This window comes from Neodiprion lecontei, chromosome 1 (genome assembly GCF_021901455.1).
Source record: "Neodiprion lecontei isolate iyNeoLeco1 chromosome 1, iyNeoLeco1.1, whole genome shotgun sequence".
Taxonomy (NCBI): domain Eukaryota; kingdom Metazoa; phylum Arthropoda; class Insecta; order Hymenoptera; family Diprionidae; genus Neodiprion; species Neodiprion lecontei.
In genome coordinates, this window is record NC_060260.1 from 38,899,776 (window position 1) to 38,924,918 (window position 25,143).

The following is a 25,143-nucleotide window of genomic DNA, read 5'->3' on the forward strand; positions in this document are numbered from 1 at the left end:
TATTATTATTATTATTATTACTAATATCGTTGACATTTGAGTTACGTTGTTTACATTTCTAAGACAAGAACGAACACATCGGCAGCGATTTGCGGATATGTGCCTCTGAAAGTATGCATATATAAATAAAAAGGTACACCTGTATAAACGTACCTAGTTTAAATAAAGCGTGAGTAGGTGTGTAGCACGTTATTACAGTCATATAAATCGAGGTACATTTATTAAGTATACAATTTAAGTATCAAAGGTTTGCTATTCCATATTATACGTATGTACGTATGGTTGAAGGAAAAAAAAAACATAGTAAGAATAATAATTCCAGTACCGCGTCAAGATGAGAAAAAGAAATGGCACTTAATTTATTGACTTGGAAAATGTATCGTATTATTTATAGGTAGTTATAATATACTCGTATGTATAGTTCTTGAGTCCCACGTTCTGCGATGTCGATTATAACGGATATAATAATAGATATACTAATTATTGTCAGGCACAAGCGATTGTCAAGTTATACGTCGTCGGTAATGAGGGAAATTGTTTTACACACGTTTTTTTATCGACATTCAATTCTAGACTCACAGTTTGATGTTGCAGGTGAATATTCGATATAATCTGGAATGGACGAAGCAATCTAACACATGATCGACGAGGGTAAACAATTATCTGTGTGTATATATATATATATAGGTAATGTGTGTAGTGTGACTATATATAGCATATGTAATTTCAGCAACAACAAAATATATACATTCGCGATTTCAACGTTTGAAACGTGTGTCAGCTGCAGTCTGAAAAATAAAATTGCAAGTCCCGTTATATTTCGGAGGCCTGATCAATTGTTATGTGGAGCAGCCGCTGTGATTAGACTTATTTTAAACTTATGTAACACGGCAAGAAATATATGGCGAACCTTGAAAGGTATATAATGTATAAACGCCGATTGATGAGACAAAAAATGTTGGCGATATTATCGGCGCGTGGCTACTGACACATGCAACAGTCGCCATTTACGTATTCATAATGTATAATAATTATATACATACTAATGCGAAGGTTATATGCATGGCCGAGTATCGTGTACATATAATCACTTTTTCACGCTTCTGATTTCCTTAGATGGGTAAGCTCGACGCTCTCCTCCTGCTGACGCAACTCCGCCGCTGCAAGCTCTCCTTTACTCATTTTCTCTATTATGCAAGCTCCCAGAAGGTCGCACATCACGTTTATCGTTGTACGGAATCGGTCGCTAAAATCGAAACATCCTCATTAAAATTTCACTCGCACTGACTACCACGACCTTGAATACGTAAAAACAAGAGGGAGAAATTTTAGAAAATAAAAAAGGGTGAGCAAGATATTTCCATTCGAGAAAGAAGCGATAATTGATGTAGCTCCAGTTCAAATCGTTTGAGCTGACAATTGGTGCAACAATAATCATTTTACGGTATGTACTCACAGCAACCAATCGACAGCGATGATCACACTGACGTCTTCTGAGGGTAAGCCAACGGTGTCCAGTACCATGACCATCGTGACAAGACCAGCCTGGGGAATGCCAGCAGCTCCGATGCTAGCCGCAGTCGCAGTCACGCTAAAGAACCAATCGTTTCATTGTAGGAACGATTCTACCAGTTATAAACGAGGTGAAGGATTCTCAGAGTATTTGCAAGCAATTGCGGCGCATTTTTAAAAAGCAAAATACAACAAACGGACACCCAGAACATTGGGCATCTAATGTCAAGTCATGGTCTTCGGTTAGGCTTCGGTGCTCACCTTATGGCAATGACACTTCCAATACCCAGCTGCACTTCCCTGATCTGAGCGATGAAAATGGCGGCAACCGCCTCGTACAAAGCGGTACCGTCCATGTTGATGGTGGCTCCGATGGGGACGACGAACCTTGTGATTCTGGGATCGAGTCCCATTTGGTCGAGGCATTGAAGGCTGATGGGCAGGGTGGCGGAACTGTAAGAAAAACGAGTGAAATCTTCCGTCTTACCTCCCGAGCAAACGCTAACGATAAAGCCTTGGAAGTGCGGAGTGCCCAAGGATTTACCTTGAAGCTGTTCCGAACGCCGTTACCAAAACCTGACCCATCTGACCGATCGCCTTGAAGGGCAGCTCCCGAGTGCAGACGTAGTAGATTATTGTCAGGGTGCCGAAACCGTGGAGGAAGAGACCCAGGAGGACAACGGCGAAGTAGATGCCTAGCTTACCGACTATCTCCCCGAGATCTTCGATTTCCAAGATCTTCGAGCTGACCAGGAAAAGGACACCGATAGGCGAGATCCTGGAGGGTAAAACAACATTGACGGCAACTCGCAGCATGAATCGGATATCAAAAGTCCGAAGTATCGACCTACCAGATCACCCAGTTAGTGATGATCATCATCGCTTCGGAGAGCGAGTGGAAGAAGTCAAATAGTGGTTTACCGACCTCCCCCATCTTGGCCAGAGTTATTCCCATCACGATTGCAAATATCACGAGACCCAGGGTGTTTGTTCCATCGGCGTAGGTGTGTTCGATTTTCCAGGATCTTAAAGGAACTGGCGAATTGCAAGAAAAGGTATAAAACACGTCGTTTCATTTTTGTTTACATCACTGACGACACGATTCATGATCATCTTTTCATACGAATTTGACTCCGCGACTATTGATAAAACGATGATGAACAGTTGATCTTCTGAAATGACCAAGAGTTAAAAGTAAAGCTGGATCATTTTCGCGCGAGGATGGTAACCAGCGATTTATGAAGAAGAATCGAGTGTATGAGTGAGGAGGTAATCGTCGTGCCTCCGTATCGCGGGGTCCATGGTTCAAAGTTCAAGAGTCTTCAGTTGGCTAATCTTTGTGCATGTCGTTGACCTAAATTGATAAAAACTTCATCCCCTCGGTCTGATTAATCACCATTTGGAAGAACGATCTTATACATTAATCTGCGCGCAACTGCGATCAAGGATCATGATTTGTAGGAAATTTTAGAGTCGATTCAGCCAACGCATGTTAATTCAACGGCTAGAATAATACCCGTAGCAACTCAATGTCATGACCGCGATCCCAGCAACACCTTGAGCGATGAATAAACAGCGTTGTGTCACGGTTAGAAATTTGTTTATACAAGACTTATACTCACTGGATTCATTGTGAGGGTCCACCAGCTCGGTTCGATACTGAAACGTGAAAAACGATTTACAAATGTATGCTTACTTCTACACCGACGGAACTAACGGATAAATTATTAATCTGAACATGACAAGGACACAATGAAGGCACAAGGCAACTTTTTCGAAGCTGCACGTCTAGAACCATGAAAAATATTTTCTTCTTTTAACCGAACAAACGTTCCGTGTCACTCACCTGGCTAATGCAGGCCTGGATTAGATTCGGCGGGAAGATGTTCCTGCGGAATGAAAAAAGCAACGCGTTAATTCCTAGCTGAAAAGAAGATCGTTGAAAACAAGAATCGCAGAGGGTGGATCATTACCTGATCAAATCGAGCAACGTATCCTCCGTCGTAACATTTCTCGTGGGAACCTTTGATTTGTCGGCTTCGTATTTAGCCGATCCAATCTCCCCGGGACGAATTACGAGGACCAAAATGATACCCAGAATGACAGCGCACACCGTCGTCGTAGCGTAATAATAAATCGAGCGGCTTCCAATTTTTCCTGAAAATTTATTCACACGTTTTACATGTCCGTTGAAATAATGATAATCGTCGAGTGAATCTTCCTACCGATAAATCTGTGAATGAAATTATTAGCGATTCCGTTTTTCTGTTGCATAAAAATACTGTCCGTGAACAAGATGTGGACCACCTTGAGCTGACCGAGTGCTTAATTCCAAAATTCTTGTGACCCTTTATCTATTACAAATGTTTGGTTTCGCTTGAATCAAGCGTCCCTCAAGATCGTAAACCATTTGTCGATACGATAATCGGAGGATGGTTAATTCTCCTTGTCCCATTATACCGAAGAGGTATGTTGCAAAACTTCAGCTACCCGTGTTGGCTGTTGCACAGAGGTCAAGTACTGCGTACCGTTATACTATGCAAAACTATTGCCTTTCTCTTCAACGGCGTTCTGCATGATAGTTATCACAAAGGAAGCAAAACCACGTTCGCACCATTCCGCTATACGCTACTCCCCCCTCATCTTCGAAAAACTAAGCTGTTAATTCGAAACGGGGTTAGATAATTATGAAAACCACGCGAGTGCAGGTCTGAGACATTCTGCGATTTCCTTACACCCTACAACGGAAATCGAATTCCAGTCATTTCTCTTTTAACTCTTTCATGCTCACGTTTTTCTTTCAAGATTCACTTGAAATTTTGTATATAACGGGTTTTTGGGGTCGCTGATTACGAATCTGAATTCAAAATTCGAAAATTCAAAATGAAGATTTCATAATGGCGGATCCAATATGGAGGTCGTATATTCAAAACGTTATTTGATTCTGATAAAACTTTATGTTGCATGGTTTTTGGGGTCTCTGATGATGAATCTGAATTCGAAATTATGAAATTCAAAATGGCGGATCAAATATGACGGTCAAACAAAAACAACAATGAGAAAAATGTTGAAAAAAGTCTGTAAAATTATTTGCTATGTATTAAGTTAGTGTAAAAATTGGCATTCGGATGATTATATTAGAATAGCAGAAGATGCTTTTTTTTTGTGGAAAAATACGAATTTCGATCATTCGTTTACATGTGCTATTTATCCAATAGATAAATAAATAAATTTCATATTTTTTTTACTTGCAGAAATATTTTAGGGCCATTGGGGAATGAAAAAACTCAGCAGTTGTTACCAAGAAAGTAGTTTAATAAACAAAAAGGTGCAATAAAAAGGGTGGGACACACTGAGCGTAAAGGATTAAAAATTGATATGCAAAAATGTGACTTACATACTTTCTCCGCATGTAAAAATCGCCGAAGCTCGTGCTACATTATCATATCTGAATGTGGTTCAAAGTCCCGTCGACGCGTATAATTACTTATTATTTTCGCGTGAATACAGAATGATTCTTGAAATTGCATGCAGTGAATCCTTACATGGTTATCATTGGAAAGATTAGGCTTATCGCTTCACGCCGACAGTTTGCAGTCACGAAACAAGCGATTATTTCATACCCAAGCTAAAGGATTTCACGCCTACATCGACCGCCGCGATTTTATTAATATTTTATTGACGATAGTCGTGGATTCATAACGATCGGGCATCGAAGAAATGCCAAGTCAAGACTCGATGTGTGAACCCGGAAATACATTTTGGGGTAATTTTGAAGATAGAATCAAGACGCTAATTGTGAGCTGTGAAGCGGGAAGATTCATCCGGGTAAAAAATTCACGGTATCATTTGTTATGTACTTGCAATTCACGCTCGTCCATGATTTATTATTTATTACCTGCTGCTAAGAAGCTGTTCGTTCAGCACAAACGGTTACGGTATGTATAATTACGATTCATGACAAGGTATTGACAGTGGTTTGGTATAATTTCATGAGGGGAATTTGCTACCATATTTGATCTACGACGTGGCCGAGAGGCTCTGCATCGACGCCCAGAGTGATTTGCACATCGTGTGGCAGAGCTGGACGTATCCCTGTTAACTTTAAAAGCTTGGAATTGTAATCATCTACGCGATTATTACCGTGGCATGTGTTGGCAATGTTACCGCACAGTGTAAACTTGATCTGCTTATGACATCACTCGAGATATTGGAGTGCGTTTAATCCATTATAATTGACTGCTCTGTTCTCGATTCGGTAAATTCAAGCACGATCTTTCCGCAATGACGGAACCACGGAAAAGGATAAATTCCTTGGTATACCTGACAACGAGAGATCCAGACTTCCGATTGCACTGACGATGCTCGAGACGATGAGGGGCAGAATCAGAGCCTTCAGCATCCGGAGGAACAAATCTCCCATGAACTGGACGTACATAATTTCACGTTTCGACCAGTCTCCGGAGTCCCTGACGTTCCTTAAGATGAGTCCAAGGACCGTTCCTCCTACGACTCCGATGACCGTCAAAATCGTGAGGAGATTTTCCGACATGCAACTCTTCAGTCTTCGCGGCGCCATGATTGCTGCAGGTGTCTGAAACAGAAATCAGATATTGTTCAAGTTGCGCGAACATGCGAAGCAAATTTGTACATCAATTTAAGTCTGCTTGTCCATTTATCTCTTGTCTCCATTTTCACATTCGCAACCACCGAACTAACCGCGAACTTGATTACGACAAATGTATTCCGCGGTTGGATATCTTCTCTTGAACTTTCGTCGGTGCAATTAAATTTCATGTACCAATACCAAGCTACTCCGTACCTTGAATCGGATCGAAGGAATTAATTCTTATCGCGCAATTGAAGTCTGTTACATGCAAATGGCAGACTGAGTAGTGACAATAAGTGTAAAATGAGAAAAGAGAAGAACGGGTGAAGCGATGACGGGAAAACGTGAGGAAGGTGCGGCCGCATGGGTAAGTCGTGACAGTGTTTGTCCGTTGAGAAAAGGAATCGAGGAAGGCTTGCAATTAGTTCCTCATTACGTGTAACTACATATCTATGGGGCATTCCACGTCGAATTAGCAACTCGTGTAGTTCTCCCCCTTCGATTTCGATCAATTTTTAGTGTGATGTTGTTACCGATCCGAAAGGGTGTCGGGAATTGTTTCAGATTCTCTTTAGTCACTGGTGAAATTCATATGAAATCGCTGATTTCAAAATCTCAAGAAAAAAAAATCTACACTGATTCTGTGATGTGAAATGTCATTTTTGAGCAACACGCGATAACAGGATGTCAATATTTACTATTTTGTTTATTTATTTTTTTTTTGTAAGTTTATAGTTTTTCCATGCCGGAAATTTTCTATTCTTTTTTTTTATACGACTCGATCTGAATGGATTGCAGATTCAGAAAGAACTAAAAAGTGCGGAAAAAAAGTAAATATTGAGATCCAATTATCGCATGGTACTTAAAAATCACATTTCAAATCGATTTTTCTCCAAATTTCACCGGTCGCGTAAAAAAATCTGAATAAAATCCCGAGACCGTTTTGGGTCGGTACTAACGTCATGCTAAAAAATTATTGGAATAGAAGAGGGTGAGGTGCATAGGCTGCTAACTCGACGTGGAATGCCCCCTGTACATGCGTATAGGAACATATTAAAGCAGTAGTGCAGAAAACAAGTTTGACGCCATTGTGTGAATAATAATGGAAAAAATTGACGCTTGCACAAGACTCCCGATGCGTCTTCCAACATTATAGTTGCATACGAACTTCACCGTGACCCAGGAGTAAAAGAGATTCCTTCACCCTTATGCAGGCACTCAATGCTGCATGCACTGAGAAAAATTTCATTTGTTATGGTAACTAGAAAAATTCAGTAAAACAGCTATTGAAAAAAAAACTGTTTGAATATCGTTGGAATCACGAAAAACGAGGTGCGCCTAACCATTTTACGCTATTGTCAATCCTTTTTTGGTAACTGCAACGCAAAATCAGTTTGTGAGGTTTACTCTACTTTTTTACTTAAATAAGCTTTAACGTCAATTTATTCTTGCACCAGCATTAAATTTTCGCAACAGTTGCAAGAAAATCTAGTAACAGCGATCGCAATGAGAAAGAACAGTAACGGATAATAGACTTTCCGGTAACAGCTACGAAACTAATTTTCATTTTCTACCTAGAACTATATTTTTCGATTTTGGTAAAAAATGAAAATAGTTAAGGACTGAGCGGTAACCGGAATTAAAAATTTCTCTCAGTGTGGCATGGACCCAAGGTAGGTATTATCATGTATAAGATTATTTGAAGATTAAAAATTATGCGAAATCAATATTAAAAATCTTTTATAAACTATGAATAGTAGAGTGAAAATTTTAATTTATTTATAAATATATCCACACATGAGCCGTCATTAGGTTTAAAATTCATTCATTCATCCATTCCACAATTCATTCATTCCATGTGTATATTGTTTAAAATAGTGTATATGGTTAAAACTGGTGGATATTTATGAGATTGTAAATAATTGTCAATAACCGTCTTTCGTCAAGGTGCTATATTTTTTTATTGCACTTTTATTGTTTCCTCGTTCTATATCGTCTCTTTTTAAATTTGCGCTTGGCTTTTGAAGTGTTTCATTTTTAATTTGAAATGTTTGTCCTCGTAGTTCAGATTTACTTTATTACTTTTAATTTGTCGATTTTGGATCGATTACGATTTCTTTTCAGAGAGGAAAACCTCCGCACCTCCTTCCTCCTGGAGAGACGTAGACCAAGCCATCTTTCTCCTTAAATTTGTGACCAGGTGCCCCACTCCCTGGGTCTAACCTAATCCGCTCGTGCCGTGTTCATTGAGCGGTTATATTTGAATCAATACACATGGGATTTGATCGATTCATCGCATCCAAGAGTTGCAGGAGAACATGTTGAATTACCATACGTGTGCATCGATTTGAGAACCACTTGGTGGGCAGTGTTGTTGTTGCTGAATTGTCAGCGCCATTTGATCACGGACCGTATCCAATTAATGCATGCTCTTTCTTTCATTCTTATATGTTTCACCGCTGCACATATCGCATTGTATGCGACATCGCGTGTGTGTCTGACTTAAACGCAGCTCGCGAGATTGGGGTTAAAGAAAGATGACAGCGAGGCCGTTGTATCTTGACAGAAATGTAACTCGTGCTCTTTGTCTTGTGTAAGCATCAAACTGTGGAACAGTTTTTTGGAGCAAACATCTCTCGCCAGTTCTATACGTGAATCCTTCGGAAATTTGGTGTCATTTAAAACTTTTGCTAATTATCCTAGTCTGCATTGTTTCAATGATTTTCTAAATTTTACTCAACACCTGGTATTATTTTTGCGGAAAATTCACGTTACGGCTTTAATCGTAGAATGTTTTTCACTGAAGAGAGAGTCTCGACTTCTGTATGCGCATTTTATTTCAAGCTTTACCCGTATAAATAATGGGGATTGCTTACTTTGAGACAACTTCACTCGGAGAATATAACGATTCGAAAGTAACGTGTGAGATGTTGCAGGCATTTTTGAGGAAAAAGAAATTCCAGTAATTTTAAGCAAGTATATTAATAATGTAGGACGACGCTTTGAATTACAATAAGCTTGGAGCTTGAGAAATGGAGATTTCGATGAATGATTCACAATCGCAACTAAAGCATACTCCGACTGCAGACAGAAATTACGTAATAAAACCATTTCATTTTAGAGCAGTTGCCCAATTAACGTGATACATTTTTTCCACGATCATTGCAAGTGAAAGAAACGAAAATTGAACTAAGTCAAAAATCGCAGTAGCGATGAAAGAATTGTCTGATAGCTGCGAGTGGACATTAATAACAAATTATAGACCTATCTACCCGCATGTAATTCTATATCTGTCGAATATCTTGAAGCGATAAGATATAAGACAAGTGGCAAGCACCCGCTTTTCTTACACAATGAATTCACGAGATTGAAGTTAGTAACGTTGTATGATCAGGAAAAATCGTTACTTCGCGTCTTTAGGACTGTCTGAAATTTAGTACATTATCTTGATATGTTAAAAAGTCAACTCCTTTAATTTATTAAAAAATTTCAATGCAATGAATTTTTTCCTCACATTTCGTTACGTTAACGTGACTCACTTCAAGATAATTGCCCGCATCGCGATTAAACGATTTACTTGAAATTCTGAATGACAACGAATCGTTCGTTAATTGATTCCTCTCTTGCGTAAGACTTTCGCTTTTTACGCGCTCTTTCGCCGAAGCCAACGACCTTAACAAATCGCACGTGCTCGTCGAAAACGTTTTTATTTTCTATCTGCAGCGCTCGATAAGTAAATATTCGAAAAAGTTCTGTTTCGATGAACGATTTATGTGCAGCCATTGTCTAGCGAATGATCCACCCTTCCTTACGAATGCACCAAGTTTTCGTAATTTTATTAAAAGACCGAAACTGGCTTCACCGAAATTTTGCGAATTAAGTGAAAACAGGTCAATATATATACAAGTTACAGACAAAATTACCGTCAAATTCTCCGAAGGAGTTAATTATTTCACGTCAATGTGGTTTGGCTCAAAATACGTTGCGCGTGTAATGAATTCTGTGCGAAATCTTTGCCTCGAACTTTGCGCAATCCGAGTCTCATTACACGATAAACTTGAGACAATATTAAAGTTTACGAAAAACTGGACGAGTTAATAAATAAATAATAATACGATAACGATAAGAATTAAGTGTTCGTCTTTTCGTAAAAATTTCCACACATAATTCTCCGAGTCTCTAATCATTTTTTCGGCATATGAAATTGATTGATGAGATGATTTGAGAAAGAAATAAAAAAACGCACTGACATTCTCGGGTGAAACTATTTACGCTAGTTTTTATATCGGGTATCCATCTTTAATTAGATTCTAAAAGAAACTAAACAAACTACAACCCCATCGGTCGATACAATAAACCGAAGCTACAAGTTACACATGTTCTTCGGAGTCCCTCGAAATGAATCGAGCACGTGTCACCGTAATGTCCAAATCTGGTCGCCTTGCCGGTTCAAGAAACGCCGGGATCCAGTCCAACATAGATAAACGCGGCCCTGCACTCTCCTCTCTTGATACTTACGCATTAGTGTGCGTAACTTGCGCAATCCGATCGTGTAACCATAAAGCGGTCAAACAGCTCTTCTGCATTCGTTATTTAAAACTGCAATTTAAAATCGCCGCGCGAACGCGTTGTAATTCAAATTTGAAAGACGCGCGCTTTTTCTCTGTAACGTTTATCCCGAGAATATCGGCCACCGTGAATTCGTCGTTTATCCTTAAGCCACAACGCGTACAACGTTGTTTCAAAAAATCCAGAATCAGCCAATCTGAAGCTGCAGCTTTTTTCGAACCCTTTGATTTCAAAACGTGACAAACGAAACGCAACCAATAATAACGCGGATTTTGAGGGAATGCGATCTATACTTTAGATCACGAGAACCTGAAATTCGGTGCTAATTTTGAGAGAAGCTTATATTTTTTGCCGTTTTTGTTTCACGAAAGCTTTAAAAAACTCTTGATTCAAACACGTTTTCTGTATCTACGTTACATCCTCGTCATTTTATCCCAGACACGTGACAACTATAACGTAGCCAATCCTCGAACAATTTGTCAATGTTTTTTCTCTCGTACATGAGATAAAGTACCGAGCACTAGATTCGGAACCTTATATCCTGCGATCCGACAGCGAATGACGGTTGTGAACGAGGCGTCAGAAAGAGTAAAAACGCCCTGCATTACGCAGAAAGATCCATAAATCGCTCTTTCGATTCGATCGCATATGCAAAGATCATGTGTACGAGATGAGAAATCAGCGAGAATTGAATAATGTGAGTTCCAGAGGCCCACAGTATGTGTGCATATATATACATACAAGACTTATTTCCGAAAAGCGATGTTTATCCCAGATTTGTTGGATCCCTTACCCTCTTTCGGCCGGAAGGAAATCGAGGTAATAATCCACAAGGTGGTGCACAACGCCGGGCGAACGATTCCTCAGGGATGAATGTTTGAACCCCGGGAATGTAATTTCCCGTTAATGTGATAAACGAATTCGAGTCGAACGGTGTACGTGGATCACGCGCGCACCTCGTTCCTCCTCGGCTGTTCCTCTCGGACTGAACAGCAGCTTGGAGTGCTCTCTGATGAAGCCCTTCGGCGTTTCTGCGATGCCTCCTCGCCTCTTCGCTTCTTGTTGCGCTTGTTTCGTTTGGATTCCCCGGACCGTTTCAGTCGCCTCGAGGCTAATATTCGCCGGACAGAAGCACCACGCTTGTTTGACCGCGTACAAAGATGAAAGAAAAAAAAAAAAAAAAGAATTCCAAATACGGCGAAAGGGGCAGAAAGAAAGGAAGGAAAACGAAATCCTTGTGATATTTGTGCGGACGGACATTCCATGTGTGTTCAAAGCTCACTTGTTGTTACTCCGATGCCGGAGCTTTTCAGCGGTAGGATGGTAAAAATGACTAAAAATAATCGATTTTCGAATATTTTTTCTCAAAATCGGTTTTGGTTTGTTACTCTCGTCAACGACACAATACAGTATCAATTTGTGTGGTTAAAGTATCGATTATTATCATTGTCTTACTTACTAATGAAAGATAAATGAATATTTTTACCTAAAATTGAAAAATACTTCGAATAACACTACAATTTATCAAAAAAATTTCTCGGTATTAAGACTACGTGCTGAAATTTACGAAATTAACTTCTACCGATTCAATCGAGTCGTGTTCGGTTATTTTTTTGGACTCGTTTAATCGATGCATCGATTATTTTCACTTAGTGGCCGTCCCTGTAAAGATACCCCCTGTATTTTCAGAAATCGCATTTGATCTGCTGTTTCTGAAAAACTAGACTCCGAATCATCGGCTTCTCTATATAATTGGTTGAAGAAAATTTCAGGCAAGAGTTGCAGTATAGATGAGAAACGAAAACTGCTGTTGTATATACAGAAACCTGATCAGGTATTTGCCGCAGCTTAGGTGCTGAGAAGAACAGCTTGACAGTTAACTTTGAGATAAGGTAGAAGTGCGGGTTTATAACAAGATAAATTTATAGCTGTGATTACGTTACAATAATCTTCGAACTGTTAGCATTTTTTACTATAAACGATGAGTACAGTTCTGAATATACATATAATAAAAATTAGTTACGTCGCTCCAACCAGATAATCACGCGTATAATTATATTTTCTTGTGACTGTTACGATAACTGATTCGATGTTGATGCAGCAATAAAGTGATCCTAAGACCTTGTTCGGCTGAAAAAATGTATTTAACTAAACAAATAGATTAACAAGGCTAGAATTACCAGAGAATGTACTATAGACAAAGCTGTAATCACATTATATATATACTTCTCGCAAAAATTAAGGGAACAACAAAATTTTCGAAATTTTTTGGTGATTTTCAACAGGCTGTATTTCAGTGAAAAATGGTCGTACAAGAAATAAAAAAACAAAGCTTTCAAAGCTTGAAGACTCTAGTTTTTGAATTTTTTGGTTAAAAATTTTTCGAAGCACTATTAGCCATGCAATCCTTGGATAAAGCACGAAGAAAAAATTTTCAAAATTTTTTACATTTTTTTTTTCGCTGTACGGGCATGGAAAAATTTTTTCGAGCTAAACCAATGCATAGGTCGCATAGCCTGTTTATTCGGCTTCAAGATGCTTTTTTTTAAACCTCGATACGACCATTTGTCTTCGAGATATCGAATTTTGAATGCCAAAAGATCCTTTTTCACTCAACTGCCGATATCTCTGGAACTACTGGTCGCACAGCGAGCCAAAGGGCAGTTTCTTTTTCTGCAGAAAATTTCCTACAAAAATCTGTCATGGTTGATGTCAAAAAAATTTTTTCCACCGGTAGCATTAACGTGAAAAAAGAGCAAAAAAATGCCATTTTGCCTTTTTTTGGATAATCGACTGTATCTTCGTCAATATTGGGGGAAAAGCTTAGGTTCGAAGAAAATTTTACAGCCTATTGTACCCCAAAGGTCCCCCTAAATCGGTAGATCGATCGGTTCAGCGGTTTTCCTGGACCGATTGATTGAAATTTTGAAAAAATCAAGGGAACAAGGTTTTTGTTTCTTTTTCCATGCCCGTACAGCGAAAAAAAAAATGTAAAAAATTTTGAAAATTCTTTCTTCGTGCTTTATCCAAGGATTGCATGGCTAATAGTGCTTCGAAAAATTTTTAACCAAAAAATTCAAAAACTAGAGTCTTCAAGCTTTGAAAGCTTTGTTTTTTTATTTCTTGTACGACCATTTTTCACTGAAATACAGCCTGTTGAAAATCACCAAAAAATTTCGAAAATTTTGTTGTTCCCTTAATTTTTGCGAGAAGTGTAGTTAGACAATATCAATTTTTTTTGGTCTTGTCTTTCCAACGATATTTAAGCCTGCAATTCCTAACACAAATATATATGAAAATGAAATTTCTTTCAATATAGTCAGGTTCTCATTATTTTCGGGAACGCGACGAAGAAATTTCCGGTTTTTTCAAGTTCATTTCAGTTTCTTGACCATCGATAACCGATGCAATGTTATCGAAATCTGGGAACAACTATTGCTAACGAAATGTGTGTATGAAAAAATGGGTATCATTTATTATACAGTATAACATTTAAATGCGTTACCTACATACATATTTTCTCCGATTGTTACAAAAAATGTGTCTCCTGCATAAATTTTTGGAGAGAATTCTAATTGACCAGCATAATTGTTGCGAGTGTTGGGCATTAAAATGAGTGACACGATAATTACGTAACAGTTGAAATACGCAGTTCACCATTTTGGTATTAACTGCTGGCACGGCTGTTGAGCCTATATTTCTCCATCGGGTTTCTCTCCCCGAATCATTCAACAATGCATATTACAGTTGATTGCGAAATGTCAACGATATAATGTACACCGAGTATATAAACGATAGTGCATTTCATCCGAAATTTTTACCTGTCAAGTTACCTGGAGTTTAACAAACAACAACCGCTGTGATTGTGCCAACACTGAATAAGTAACGTTGCATTGTTCTCGAAAATGCAGACAAAGCTGAACCTATAATACATGGGCATAGTAAAATGCACAAATGCTTTAACCGTCCGTCTAACTTGTTTCGATCCGAAACACAATGCGAGTTCAGTTCTATAACATTTATTTGTTATTGGTTGCAGCTGACGCGCATCCCATTCAAACATCCCATTCTCTCACGTCAGCTGCATCGTCAGTCATCGTCGCATAATTTGTATGGATTTGAACTCACATTTCGTTTCGGACCGAAACAACAGTTAGGTGGAAAGTTAAGCCGTTTATGCACTTTACTGTGCATACTCATAATGTTCTGGCATTTGCGCACACGCACTCAATTCCACGGTGACGTAAATCAACGCATAAAGAGAATCATACACGTTCAGAAATTACCCGTAACGAATCGAAATACCTATCGGCATTATTACGTTAACTGCTTGGTGATTTATATTCGTCGATGATAAATGCAGGAGCAAATTGTGTTCAATTACACTCAATCGTATTTGCTTTCCATTTCGATAAAACCAATGAGCTTTCTATCTTCCCGCTAACTCAGTGTAGATAAACGTGCAACTCGTACTAAGAAGCACAGACCTCCGATAACCTAAAACCAAACTGCAAGCGTCTGGCAGCGACGGGATTATAAATAATAGCCCTTATAAATAAACCTTATGTTCCTCTAGCGATCTGTAATTCGAAGCAAAATCTTAAAAAATAAATAGCGGCAATCGATTTGTCAGAAAATTTTACCCTTATTTCACATACTTGATAGATATTTCATACGCAGTATACATCGAGAAAGTAATAAAAAACGAAAATGTATAGTGTAGAAAAAAGGAAATGTGTTAACCTTCCAATGTGTGACAATATTTTTTAACGTCAGGTTTCGTGGAATGGCTCTTTTCGCTGGGCGTGATCAAACCGGACGATCCGAGGCGCCACGATGTGCGAATTTACGCTCACAATTCATACGCGGGATAACGACAAACATCCGTACGGAACGAGAAGGCTGGCTGCGGTAGTGCTCATGGTTAATTTATGGAAAAAATTCGTCGTAATTAGTGTGAGAACGTGGCATGGCAGGTCAGGTCGCTTTGCGGGGTGCCAACCGAGACTCTAATTGTCATTTAGCTAATTGTCGCAATGTCAGTAACGCGATTCGCTGACAGCTGACCGGATCGTGCTATTACAATTTCCCCACCTCTCAGCAGACGTGAGAATTTCTACCCAACGTATCACGTGCACAACCTTCCGCGGTGTAACAATTTGTCCAAGTAGTCAGTTTTTCACGTGTCCGAGTTAAAATGTTTTACGTTAAATCGAATTAACGGCACTGTTTTTAAATTGGTTCAATGTTTTTTACTAGCGTCTAAAATAAGCTCATTTCTGGACAATCAAATTGAAGTCAACAGATTTAACCGCGCCGTTTTATTGATGTCTGATTTAATACGCGAAAAATGACTAACAAGTTTGTTTACAGACGTAGAAATATCGACACCTAAAATTGCTTGATAAAAATGATAAACATCAATGCCGATTAGCTGAAAGCGAGACAATATGGCGCCGAACGAAGATTAATAAGCCGATCGTTTTGGACTAATTGCATGACGACCATGACACGGATAACTTCGTGCAAGCCGTACAGCTTCTATTTCAGTACAATGCAGTCATATTCGTTAGAAAATGCGATAAAAAGATACTTTTAAAATTAAATACGAGGCTGTTGACACGGTGTGTATGTTTTATACTACCGCCAGGTGGCAGGGAAGTCACCGAAATCTCAACTCTTTCTAAGTCCTTTGCAGAAGCGAGAATCGAATCTTGGATAACTTGAAGTGTGTCTTCGTTCGCTTTTGCTAGTCGTATGCATAATTTGTTGTTGACTTCTGAAGTATTTATGACTCCTAAAGCATTGAATCCGCGTAGGCGTTCATGTCTCGTTTCTCTTTTACCCGTCTGAATTTACTTAATTCGCTCCCGCTTTGTTCTTACAGCGTATATTTAACTGCCCGTCCATCTCTATCGTCAGTCTCTCATACGAAGATGATAAAAATTCGGAGTCAACAATTATTTCCCGGTATGTACCGACGTGTTTGCAATTTATTACGTCATTTTGCGCCTGTGTCCGTGTTCAGCACGACTGGGTCCGCTTCGAATGAATAACGACGTTATTGGCATAAGAATTTAATAATGAATCGGCCCGACAGTCTGAAACAAGAGTTGGGGTCGGAGAAAACGATTTATGAAAAAACCTCACGAATTTTGTTTGATCAAATGATGGTGAACACGAATGAAACGACGTTCCTGTGATGTAATCGAAATGTATCTGAGCTAATTCGAATAACACAAGCTAAGGCATCTACGATTTCAGACGAGGCTTTATAATATTAGAAATTTGAAAATGGTTACAAGAAGGATCAATTGATTCACTAAGCAACTAATATTTCAATTTGCTCGGATTCGTTTCTGTTACAATATTTTATAAATTTTGTTTTATTCGTCTTCCTTATAATGGCGTGAAATATTATTACACATTTTTAAACAGTTAGTTTTCTTCGCCTAACTTTTTATTCTGACTGTCCAGCCGATTCATTCTTGAATGACTTAAAACTATTTCGAATTAGGTAACACTTTATCTCAACTACAGATGAAACACCGGCCGATAGGTTAAATGTAAGTTTTCAAAGTCCAAATTCCATCGCACTGTGAATTCGCTAAATGGCAATAAGGCATTGGTAAAAAGATATTGCCTATAAATAACAAATGTCAGTGTCAAGGTAATGCGAGCTAACACAATTCTAGGAATAGTCGTTCCGCGCACCTTCGGCATATTTTAACAAGTTTAATAGCTTATAGGGGCAGTAAATATTAAATCAAATTCGAATCACTGTAATTTTTGTTATTTACCTTACCCTACATGTTATACCATTCAATTCTAGAGATCTTAATCAAAGTCGAAATTAAAATGTCTACAGTTATCAAAAGTATAGATGCTAGTTGGACAAGAAATTCCGGTAAATTGATTGCACAATTTGAAGAAAAATGATATTGCCTTTAAAGAAGAATAAAAATTAATAAACAGAAGAAACTTTCAATACGCTATCAGTGATTTATATATTTGTATGTGTGGTATTTCTTTTAACGAATTGACGCAAACTCTCCGATTCGAAGCAAACAACAATCTGTACCTACTTGCATATCCTCAATCATTTAGCCTTTATTTTTCATCGTGTATCTGTTTTCATCCGGATGTACGTCATTTCTTATCAATCATTTCGCAGTAATCTTCGCAAGTCGGTCTAAAAGACTAAAAGTTATCATATTAAACACGTTCTGTACCTTATGTTTTATACATGTGAGCCATTCAGAATAAACCATCCGCAAGGATGACTTCACTCGGTCACGTTGAGAAGTTTTTATACGAAACAGCCGAGTCAACTTAGCTTTCTCTATTTATCCTTGTCCTGCAGAGACATTATTTTACCGCAAATTTGGGGCGCAGATGTACAAGAAAAAAACAGCACACATGTTTCGTTAATTAAAAGCTTAAAAACAGAACCAGTATGAAAAAAAAACGTAATGAAAATCAAAATGTAAGACTACCAGATAATCTTCAATTTAACACGCGTGACGTACGTTAATCGGTGTATGCAAACGTCCAATTATAATGAAGTCAAACTTATCTGTACATTGCCAATTAATCTGGTGATAATAAAATTAATTTCCCCCAATTTGATTAACTCTTCTTACAAATTTCAAACTGCTTTGCATTTTAGTTTTCAAGATATTCGATTGAATTTCTGCGTATTTCCGTACCAATTATAACGTAATTGTCTGAATTATACGCAACACTCACGTGCCAGCTTTTCTTTAATAATTCCAAGAAAAATTTATCGCATATCACGTTACTGGGATGCGACTCGTCACGCACCGTTTTAATCAGCACTTATTTTGTTGAAGTCCTGCGGTCAACATTGTGAAAGTAATCTGCTGCATCAAACAAACCACGTGATTCAACCAAACGGAGACTGTTACAGTTAGCTGTGAGTGTAACTTCCTGTCTGCCAGAACCAGAGACAAGTAGGATAGTCAAGGAATGATATTTGCGTGAAAATCTCGTCTGTTGTTAAAAAATATGTTCACCAGCAAAATCGATGGATATACCGTGTATTGTGCGTTTTAATTCTATACCGCTCCAAAGGCGGGTATAATCAAATGAAACCTGTTTACAAACATTTGCAAAACTTCAATGGCTTTCTGAACTTGGAAAAGTATGTACACGGTACACAAGTATGACGACCTTTTAAACAATGGCTTTTTTTCATCGAAACGCCAACTAGTGACCTCGAACATTGCTTTCATTCTGATTCAAATTTTTCCGCCTTGTTCGCGATATTCCGAGAAAGAACAGCGATAATTTGCTTGAGGCGGATGACGTCACGCCTATGGCGCCTCTGAATAGCGTCTGCGATTTCAAATTCAAAGAATACATAACTTGCTGTCGTTTTTTCACCTTTACAGCGATGAAAAATTTTCATCAATATTTATCTAAACATCCAGAGAGGTTCGATATTTCATTATTATACGTACCTGCAGAAGCTGGCTGAGATCTACTCTCTTAATTATAGAGTTTAACGTGACTTTTATTACCCATATGGAGAAACACAGCTATAATATCAATTAATTACGCGCTATGTTTAGAAACCCAAGGTTACAGTTCCGGCCCACGTTGGTGCAGGAAGTCATGTTAACCGAATTACGTATGCGAATACTGTATTAGGTAACGTGAAATACAGTTCGTCCATCTTATCTGAGCATCGTAGTTGCGTACACTCGCGATAAGGACATACATTTTTTCCCGCCAATTAACATTGTGTTATCTTTTTGACTGTTTATTCTTTTTTCCCCCAGAGAACAAGAAAAGATGGTTAATCAATTCGACATTTCGATCGGTTTTCTCCATTCCACCAAGCTAATGAAATGTGCTCGAAGACTTATTGTATAACGATATCTCAGAATCGATTGAAACAATTCATGCAGATTAATTAATTAATAATCACGCCAAGCGAGGCGCACTCATGGTGAATGAATTATTGACAGAGATGAGGGAAACAACGCGCTTGAAAATCGATTAAACCACGCGTGATTAATTGTTAGCAGATAAACATCTGCAGCTGCCAAGAGCGTATAATCCCAGTCGACACTTGGTAGTGAGAAGCATAAGCAATTCGTTTCGAGCCACGCCTGTAAAAATGCGCCAACAACTTTCAAAAATCACCCAGAAACTCAGGAGCTCATTGCAAAAAGCAAACCTTCCGAATGAATCGAAGAAAAAACAAATCCAAACCCAACTTCAGCCGCGGCCCAATTATACTGTGAAACAGGTTGGACGAAGTTTGATGTATGTACAGCGTGTTTCTGTAATACCGAGTAACGTTTTCACGTCAAAACTCTTCACTGTGATTCCCCTGATTGAAAGACGATGATTCTCGACGCGTTGCCTATTAAATTGGTAAATAAAAAAAAAAAAAAAAAAAACGTAAAAAAGACCTGCAGCGAGTAATAAGCATATGTATCGGTGATTTTTTTTTATCTTGGTCACTCGGTGTATGATACAAGTTTCCCAATCCATATCCGTACGCACGTACATCGGCGTACTTTCTGCAGGGCAGTGTTAAACGTGTGGAAGACACGTGACCAAACGGGTTATGTAGAATGCAACAAACAATCCAGCTCCCACACGAACGGTACACTATAGAAATATAAATATATATATATATATATATATATATATATATACAGTTCTCAGCCCAATTCGTTGGCATTTATTCACAGTGTAGGTAAAAGAGGAGCGCATTGGTTCATCTTAGAATTAGAGTTGAATGAATTGAAATTTTGGTAGGGGCTGTTTAGTTGCAGGAAATTATTTAAATTAGGTATTGTTTAAATGGTTGTAAATCAATGGCGATGATCTGCGAGCTGCGAGGGAAATATCATACTCGCTATGCATGAATTCAAATTTTCTACGTTATTTGTTCACCCTCCTCCGGCCGTGCAAGTTAATCGCGCGCGACTTGCGTGGCCATGACGATCATTATGTGTACATACATATTTGAATCTTTCCAGCCTCCACGGTGCATAGTAAACACGTGATTAACACATTGAATACTCGCGTTGAATTCACCGTCGACATGTAACGCTGTACTCGTAAGATAACAACCATAAATATTCCTCCCCCATCCTGCAGCTGATTGGTAGATAGTGGGAAAATGATGTGTAAAAAACCATCGCTGGGACAGAATTGCTCTATTTTCAGAAATAATTTGGTGAAACTTCTCAGACTGTATTTTAGATTAGCATTAAACGTTTTTTTTTCGAATTTACACTTGCGGCGCATAATTTTAGCGCTATGACGGGACGAAATTTTCAAGGTGATTTCAATACGAGTGATACAGATATACATACCTTATGCATCTGCATTAGACTCCAACTTCCTTCTGCGTCCTGTTTAATATTCATTTTTTGCCTTGCTCGACGTTTACGGACGGATAAAATTAATGAATTCAAGTAGCCGAGATATTTGATCCGCATATGACGTGTGTTGCAAATTAGTACGATTGGAGTTTTATCATTATTTCCGTCCTGCGGAGAGGTAAAATTTTTACACGGTTTGTCTAGAAAAAAATAGGCTTATATATTTGAACCGTGAAATGTTTAAATTAAATTTTTCCCATGAGAGGTGGGAATAAATCGATAGAATTTTAATCGCTATAGATGTAAGACAATTTCACGCCATGTTTGTACAATTAAAATAATTTATTACGCGTATCTTGTACGTAATGTACAAATAGTCTAAAAATAGTTGCAGTCAATCTTCTACGTTGAAGTTAGTACCGTTATCGTAACGAAGCATAGGAAAAAAATCGTTATTTTTTTAATTTTACAATGATTTTTAAGGTACTAAGATTTCGAAGTATGAGTGAGTTTGTTTCATTACCATTTATTGAATTTCAGAGAATTCCAAAACCGCAAAATAACGATTTTGCCTTAACATAAATCGTTGCGAAAACATTACTAACATCAATATGATAATCTTCCATAGAACGCGAATCACCCAACGAATAATAATAGTTCATTGTATTCCGCCGGCCGTGATCCACAAAAAATAAACAAAGAGGAATGAAGGCTTCACCCAGAAGTACGAAATAAGAATAACAAAAAGTTCTGTGATCCTACGTTTAGAATTGCTCGCGTATTATACGCCTGACTAGATGCAACATGCATGGAGTAATGCTGAACCGGTTGTCTGTCGTCAGGCGCATCGGACGTGCGATATTTCAACAAAATAAACAGATCAGCCGGAATGCTGGCACTTTTACCCTTACTCCTCATCATGCTTCAGTTTGATCTGGTAAGGTGAAGGAAGAAAAAGTGAACAGGTGATAATCTTATAAAAACTACAAATTTATTTAGTTTGAATTAATAGTTACAATTTTTCGGTTGGTAGAAAAAAGAACAAGAAGTATTATTCAGAAGTTAGTCAAACACCATAATAACACATTGGAAATTCAAAAGCATTCCGATTTGACGATTTGAAATTAATGTAGAAAAATACCGTGAATTACATCTGCACGAAACAATTCACGATAATTTTCTATCTTTCAAATCGATTTCCGCAGTTACACTCGAATTTCTTACGTTAAGTGACACTTAATCTTACGAATAAAATATTATTATCATCTATATCCGAAACGGAGGTACGTCGATTCGATATTTGAAGAAATAATCTATTCGACAAAAGTTAGGTACATATAGTTTATTATTAGTCTAATTAGCTTGACCAAATTATAAGTAATTAGTTGTAAGGAGATTGAAAAAAAAAACAACTAAATGAACGTAATTATACATGTATTCTAAATCGAGTCGATTGAAACAGTTGCAGTTCAAGGACAATTATACGATAAAAAAATAGATTAACAACAATAAGGCACTTAAGTCACAAAATTGTGTGACTTTTAAATTGAATAATAATTATACCCGAGAACTTGATAATTACTCGCCGGAATAAAAAAAAAATATTCGAATAATTAAAAACAACTCAACCAATAATGTTGAACTCGTGAATCCAGATGTCGCATTCTGGCAAATGGCAGTAATGATTAGATTTTTTGAGATATCGATTCAAATCGTCAGGACCGAGCAAGAGATGTTTTTAGTTGATGCTATCTTTTTTCGTTACTTTTTTCTTCGTTTGTTCTTGGCTTTCATATTAGTTAAATGTTAATGCTGAGAACGGAGAATTACAAACTAGAACACACTATAGACATATTTACAATATACTTCTTTTGTCGTTGCGAGGAATGACAAAATTAGAAGTAAAATAAAAGAGTAAGAAGAGCTTGCTTGCAAGGATTGTTATTGACGTAGTTATTTGCAAATTAAGAGGGGATCCTAGAAGTACATTTCAAAACGTGCCGTTCATTTACTTTTGTTCATTGACATTTTTAGCCGTAGTATTGTTTTGCATTTTGTCTTCGTTTTTTGCTTGTTTTAATATATTCTGATTGTTATCAATGTCACTAACGTGCTGCTGCGCATTTTCATTTGCCATGTGCAGTTAAAGTAGACGCCATCTATGAATTCACTAGAAGTAAGCTATTTTGAACAACAACAATGATCCCGTTTCCATACATCAAGCTCGGCACACTGAATTCGATCGGATTACTGCTCCGGTGGTGGTGAAGTTATTTTTCTTTTGAATAACAAGATGTGTGGCTCTGGAAAAACACGTTTCTTGTTGAAATTAGTCTCATTCATTAGCAGCTTACGAATTGTGTTCACTAAACTACAAAAAAAAAAAAAAGAAATCAAAGTAGTCGTACAGCTAATTGGACACTTATATTTAAAAATAGGTCTTTTCTAAAGGACTGATCTGTGAAGAAAGAATTTTTTAATGACACCGTGTTGTTACAACAGTTTATTCATCTCTTGGATTATGTCACTATCCTCTTCATCAGTGTTTGAAATACCCAAGATTTCCAAGGATCCCAGTTCAATATTTCAATGTATAAAAAATAATAGTTCAATTTAGGCCAGTTGACCAGACTGGACAACTAATAAAAAAAAAAAAAAACTGAGAATTATTTTGCAAGGTTCTTCAATATTTATATTCAATTTTGTATACGTATTGTAAGACAATAAGTGATTATCCATAATTATATGTGTCACTCGAGATTTCAATAATGAAAATGAGTCACGATCAGCATTATTTATAAATGAATCTAAATGCAGCAGAGGACTAGATCATACATTGGAAACCCCCAAAATTAATTTATCTCCTATTAAAATACGATGACAATTCAACTTTCCCCAGTTAATATGAAAAATAAAGAAGTTTCAACGATTGTTGTGAACCGGGAATTTCTGTAAACTTTAGTTTTCACCTGAGTATAGTCCAAAAAATAATTTAAGCAGCTGTAATGAGACCGCGAGTCTTCTACTAAATTACATCATGTAAAATTAATTGCCGAAGTACAAAGACCATAAAATGTGTGCTCACTACGTATAAATGATACACGTATCATCAATCCATAAATTGGAGAACTTAAATCCAATGACTTTGTAAAACACACTTGAATAGATCGATAATCGTGAAGACTGAGCAGGAATCTGTCTTAGAGATGCGACGACATGGACTATGCTCACGTGTTACAAAAAGGAGAATAAGATGAAGAGGAACAAAAAGTGGTTTTTTGGTCTCATACCAGGTTGATGAGTCATGTAATGCACCCAGCCTTGGCTCTGCTGGACTCCAATGGCCCTCCACTCCTGCTCTGACATGAGATGGGTCCTTGGCACCAATTTCACGAGCTCCTTGGACAGGACGACGTGCCTAAAAAAAAGGAAAGAAATGTAGATACGGCAGGAGTCTAGAATATTCGGCAATGATCTGAGCACAACAAGCGTCAAGAGTGACGGATAATTCGGAGAATGCATCGGACGGGAGTGGGAGAGAATTAAACGTCCGTATGTATCTACCAACGTCGAGTGGTCCAGCCAAATGAAACCCAAACAAAAGGATAAACGGACGGCGAATCGATGAGAAATGAAACCAACCTGTACTCGTATTTGTCGTCGTAATATTTGTCCGAATAGTAGATATTGTTGCGCGCCATTATTATTCACTTACAATTACGCACAGATTCCCGCTTTACTGACTATTAAATTCAACGCAAATCTCGCTCGGACTGCGACTCACTCGAAAACCTTGCTTGACGGCGTGTATGCTGTTTCATTTGAAATTTAACGGATGTCGGATTGTCGACAGGCGAGGCGAATGGTGGGGAGGACTTGTTCGACATTGACTGTTTAAAGTGATTTATTTAAGTTGAAAAATTCCAATTTTTAACCCGTACAATATTTTCGACAGTTATTTGACCCCGCAAAGTTATCGTGTTTATTCAAAAAAACCTTATCAAACCTTATTTCAGATTTTAATTTGACCGGAATCAGCTGTCTGTAAACTTTAAGCCGCAGCTGCGACGCTAGAAAAAAGCGTCT

General features: G+C 37.9%; 2 protein-coding genes across 4 annotated transcripts; both read right to left on the reverse strand.

Annotated features, from left to right (window-relative positions):
• Nucleotides 1-203: 203 nt before the first annotated feature.
• Nucleotides 204-11,673, reverse strand: LOC107217082 (excitatory amino acid transporter 1). 3 transcript variants are annotated; one of them, XR_001525555.2, is made up of 11 exons: nt 11,484-11,673; nt 5,836-6,106; nt 3,486-3,669; nt 3,359-3,401; nt 3,135-3,171; nt 2,364-2,547; nt 2,057-2,290; nt 1,774-1,965; nt 1,457-1,591; nt 1,044-1,246; nt 204-788 (listed from the first exon to the last, which is right to left on the reverse strand). XR_001525555.2 is itself a non-coding variant. In XM_015654451.2 (10 exons), exons 2-10 carry the CDS (start codon nt 6,089-6,091, stop codon nt 1,096-1,098), a joined length of 1,416 nt encoding a protein of 471 aa, XP_015509937.2. In that variant the 5' UTR covers nt 6,092-6,106; nt 11,484-11,673; the 3' UTR covers nt 204-1,095. The 3 variants fall into 3 exon arrangements, 2 of the variants coding, with proteins under 2 accessions (XP_015509937.2, XP_046592181.1); XM_015654451.2 differs by having other exon boundaries at nt 204-1,246; XM_046736225.1 differs by lacking the exon at nt 11,484-11,673 and adding an exon at nt 11,432-11,452 and having other exon boundaries at nt 204-1,246.
• An 11,455-nt stretch (nt 11,674-23,128) lies between these two features.
• LOC107217091 (cyclin-dependent kinases regulatory subunit) lies at nt 23,129-25,043 on the reverse strand. Its single transcript, XM_015654465.2, has 3 exons — nt 24,700-25,043; nt 24,348-24,475; nt 23,129-23,360 (listed from the first exon to the last, which is right to left on the reverse strand). The coding sequence occupies exons 1-3, from the start codon at nt 24,756-24,758 to the stop codon at nt 23,305-23,307; spliced, it is 243 nt and encodes an 80-aa protein (XP_015509951.1). The 5' UTR covers nt 24,759-25,043; the 3' UTR covers nt 23,129-23,304.
• Nucleotides 25,044-25,143: the final 100 nt, after the last annotated feature.

What these genes read in the sequence shown, in the direction of transcription:
- LOC107217082 (XM_015654451.2), bottom strand. Translation starts at nt 6,091, where the DNA reads ATGGCGCCGCGAAGACTGAAGAGTTGCATGTCGGAAAATCTCCTCACG. An exon ending in ACGTTGCTCGATTTGATCAG is followed by an intron (nt 3,402 to 3,485) that starts GTAATGATCCAC and finishes TTCATTCCGCAG; the next exon opens with GAACATCTTCCCGCCGAATC. An exon ending in GGAAGTGTCATTGCCATAAG is followed by an intron (nt 1,592 to 1,773) that starts GTGAGCACCGAA and finishes TTGGTTCTTTAG; the next exon opens with CGTGACTGCGACTGCGGCTA.
- LOC107217091 (XM_015654465.2), bottom strand. Translation starts at nt 24,758, where the DNA reads ATGGCGCGCAACAATATCTACTATTCGGACAAATATTACGACGACAAA. An exon ending in GACGACAAATACGAGTACAG is followed by an intron (nt 24,476 to 24,699) that starts GTTGGTTTCATT and finishes CCTTTTTTTTAG; the next exon opens with GCACGTCGTCCTGTCCAAGG. An exon ending in TTACATGACTCATCAACCTG is followed by an intron (nt 23,361 to 24,347) that starts GTATGAGACCAA and finishes GTGTTTTTCCAG; the next exon opens with AGCCACACATCTTGTTATTC.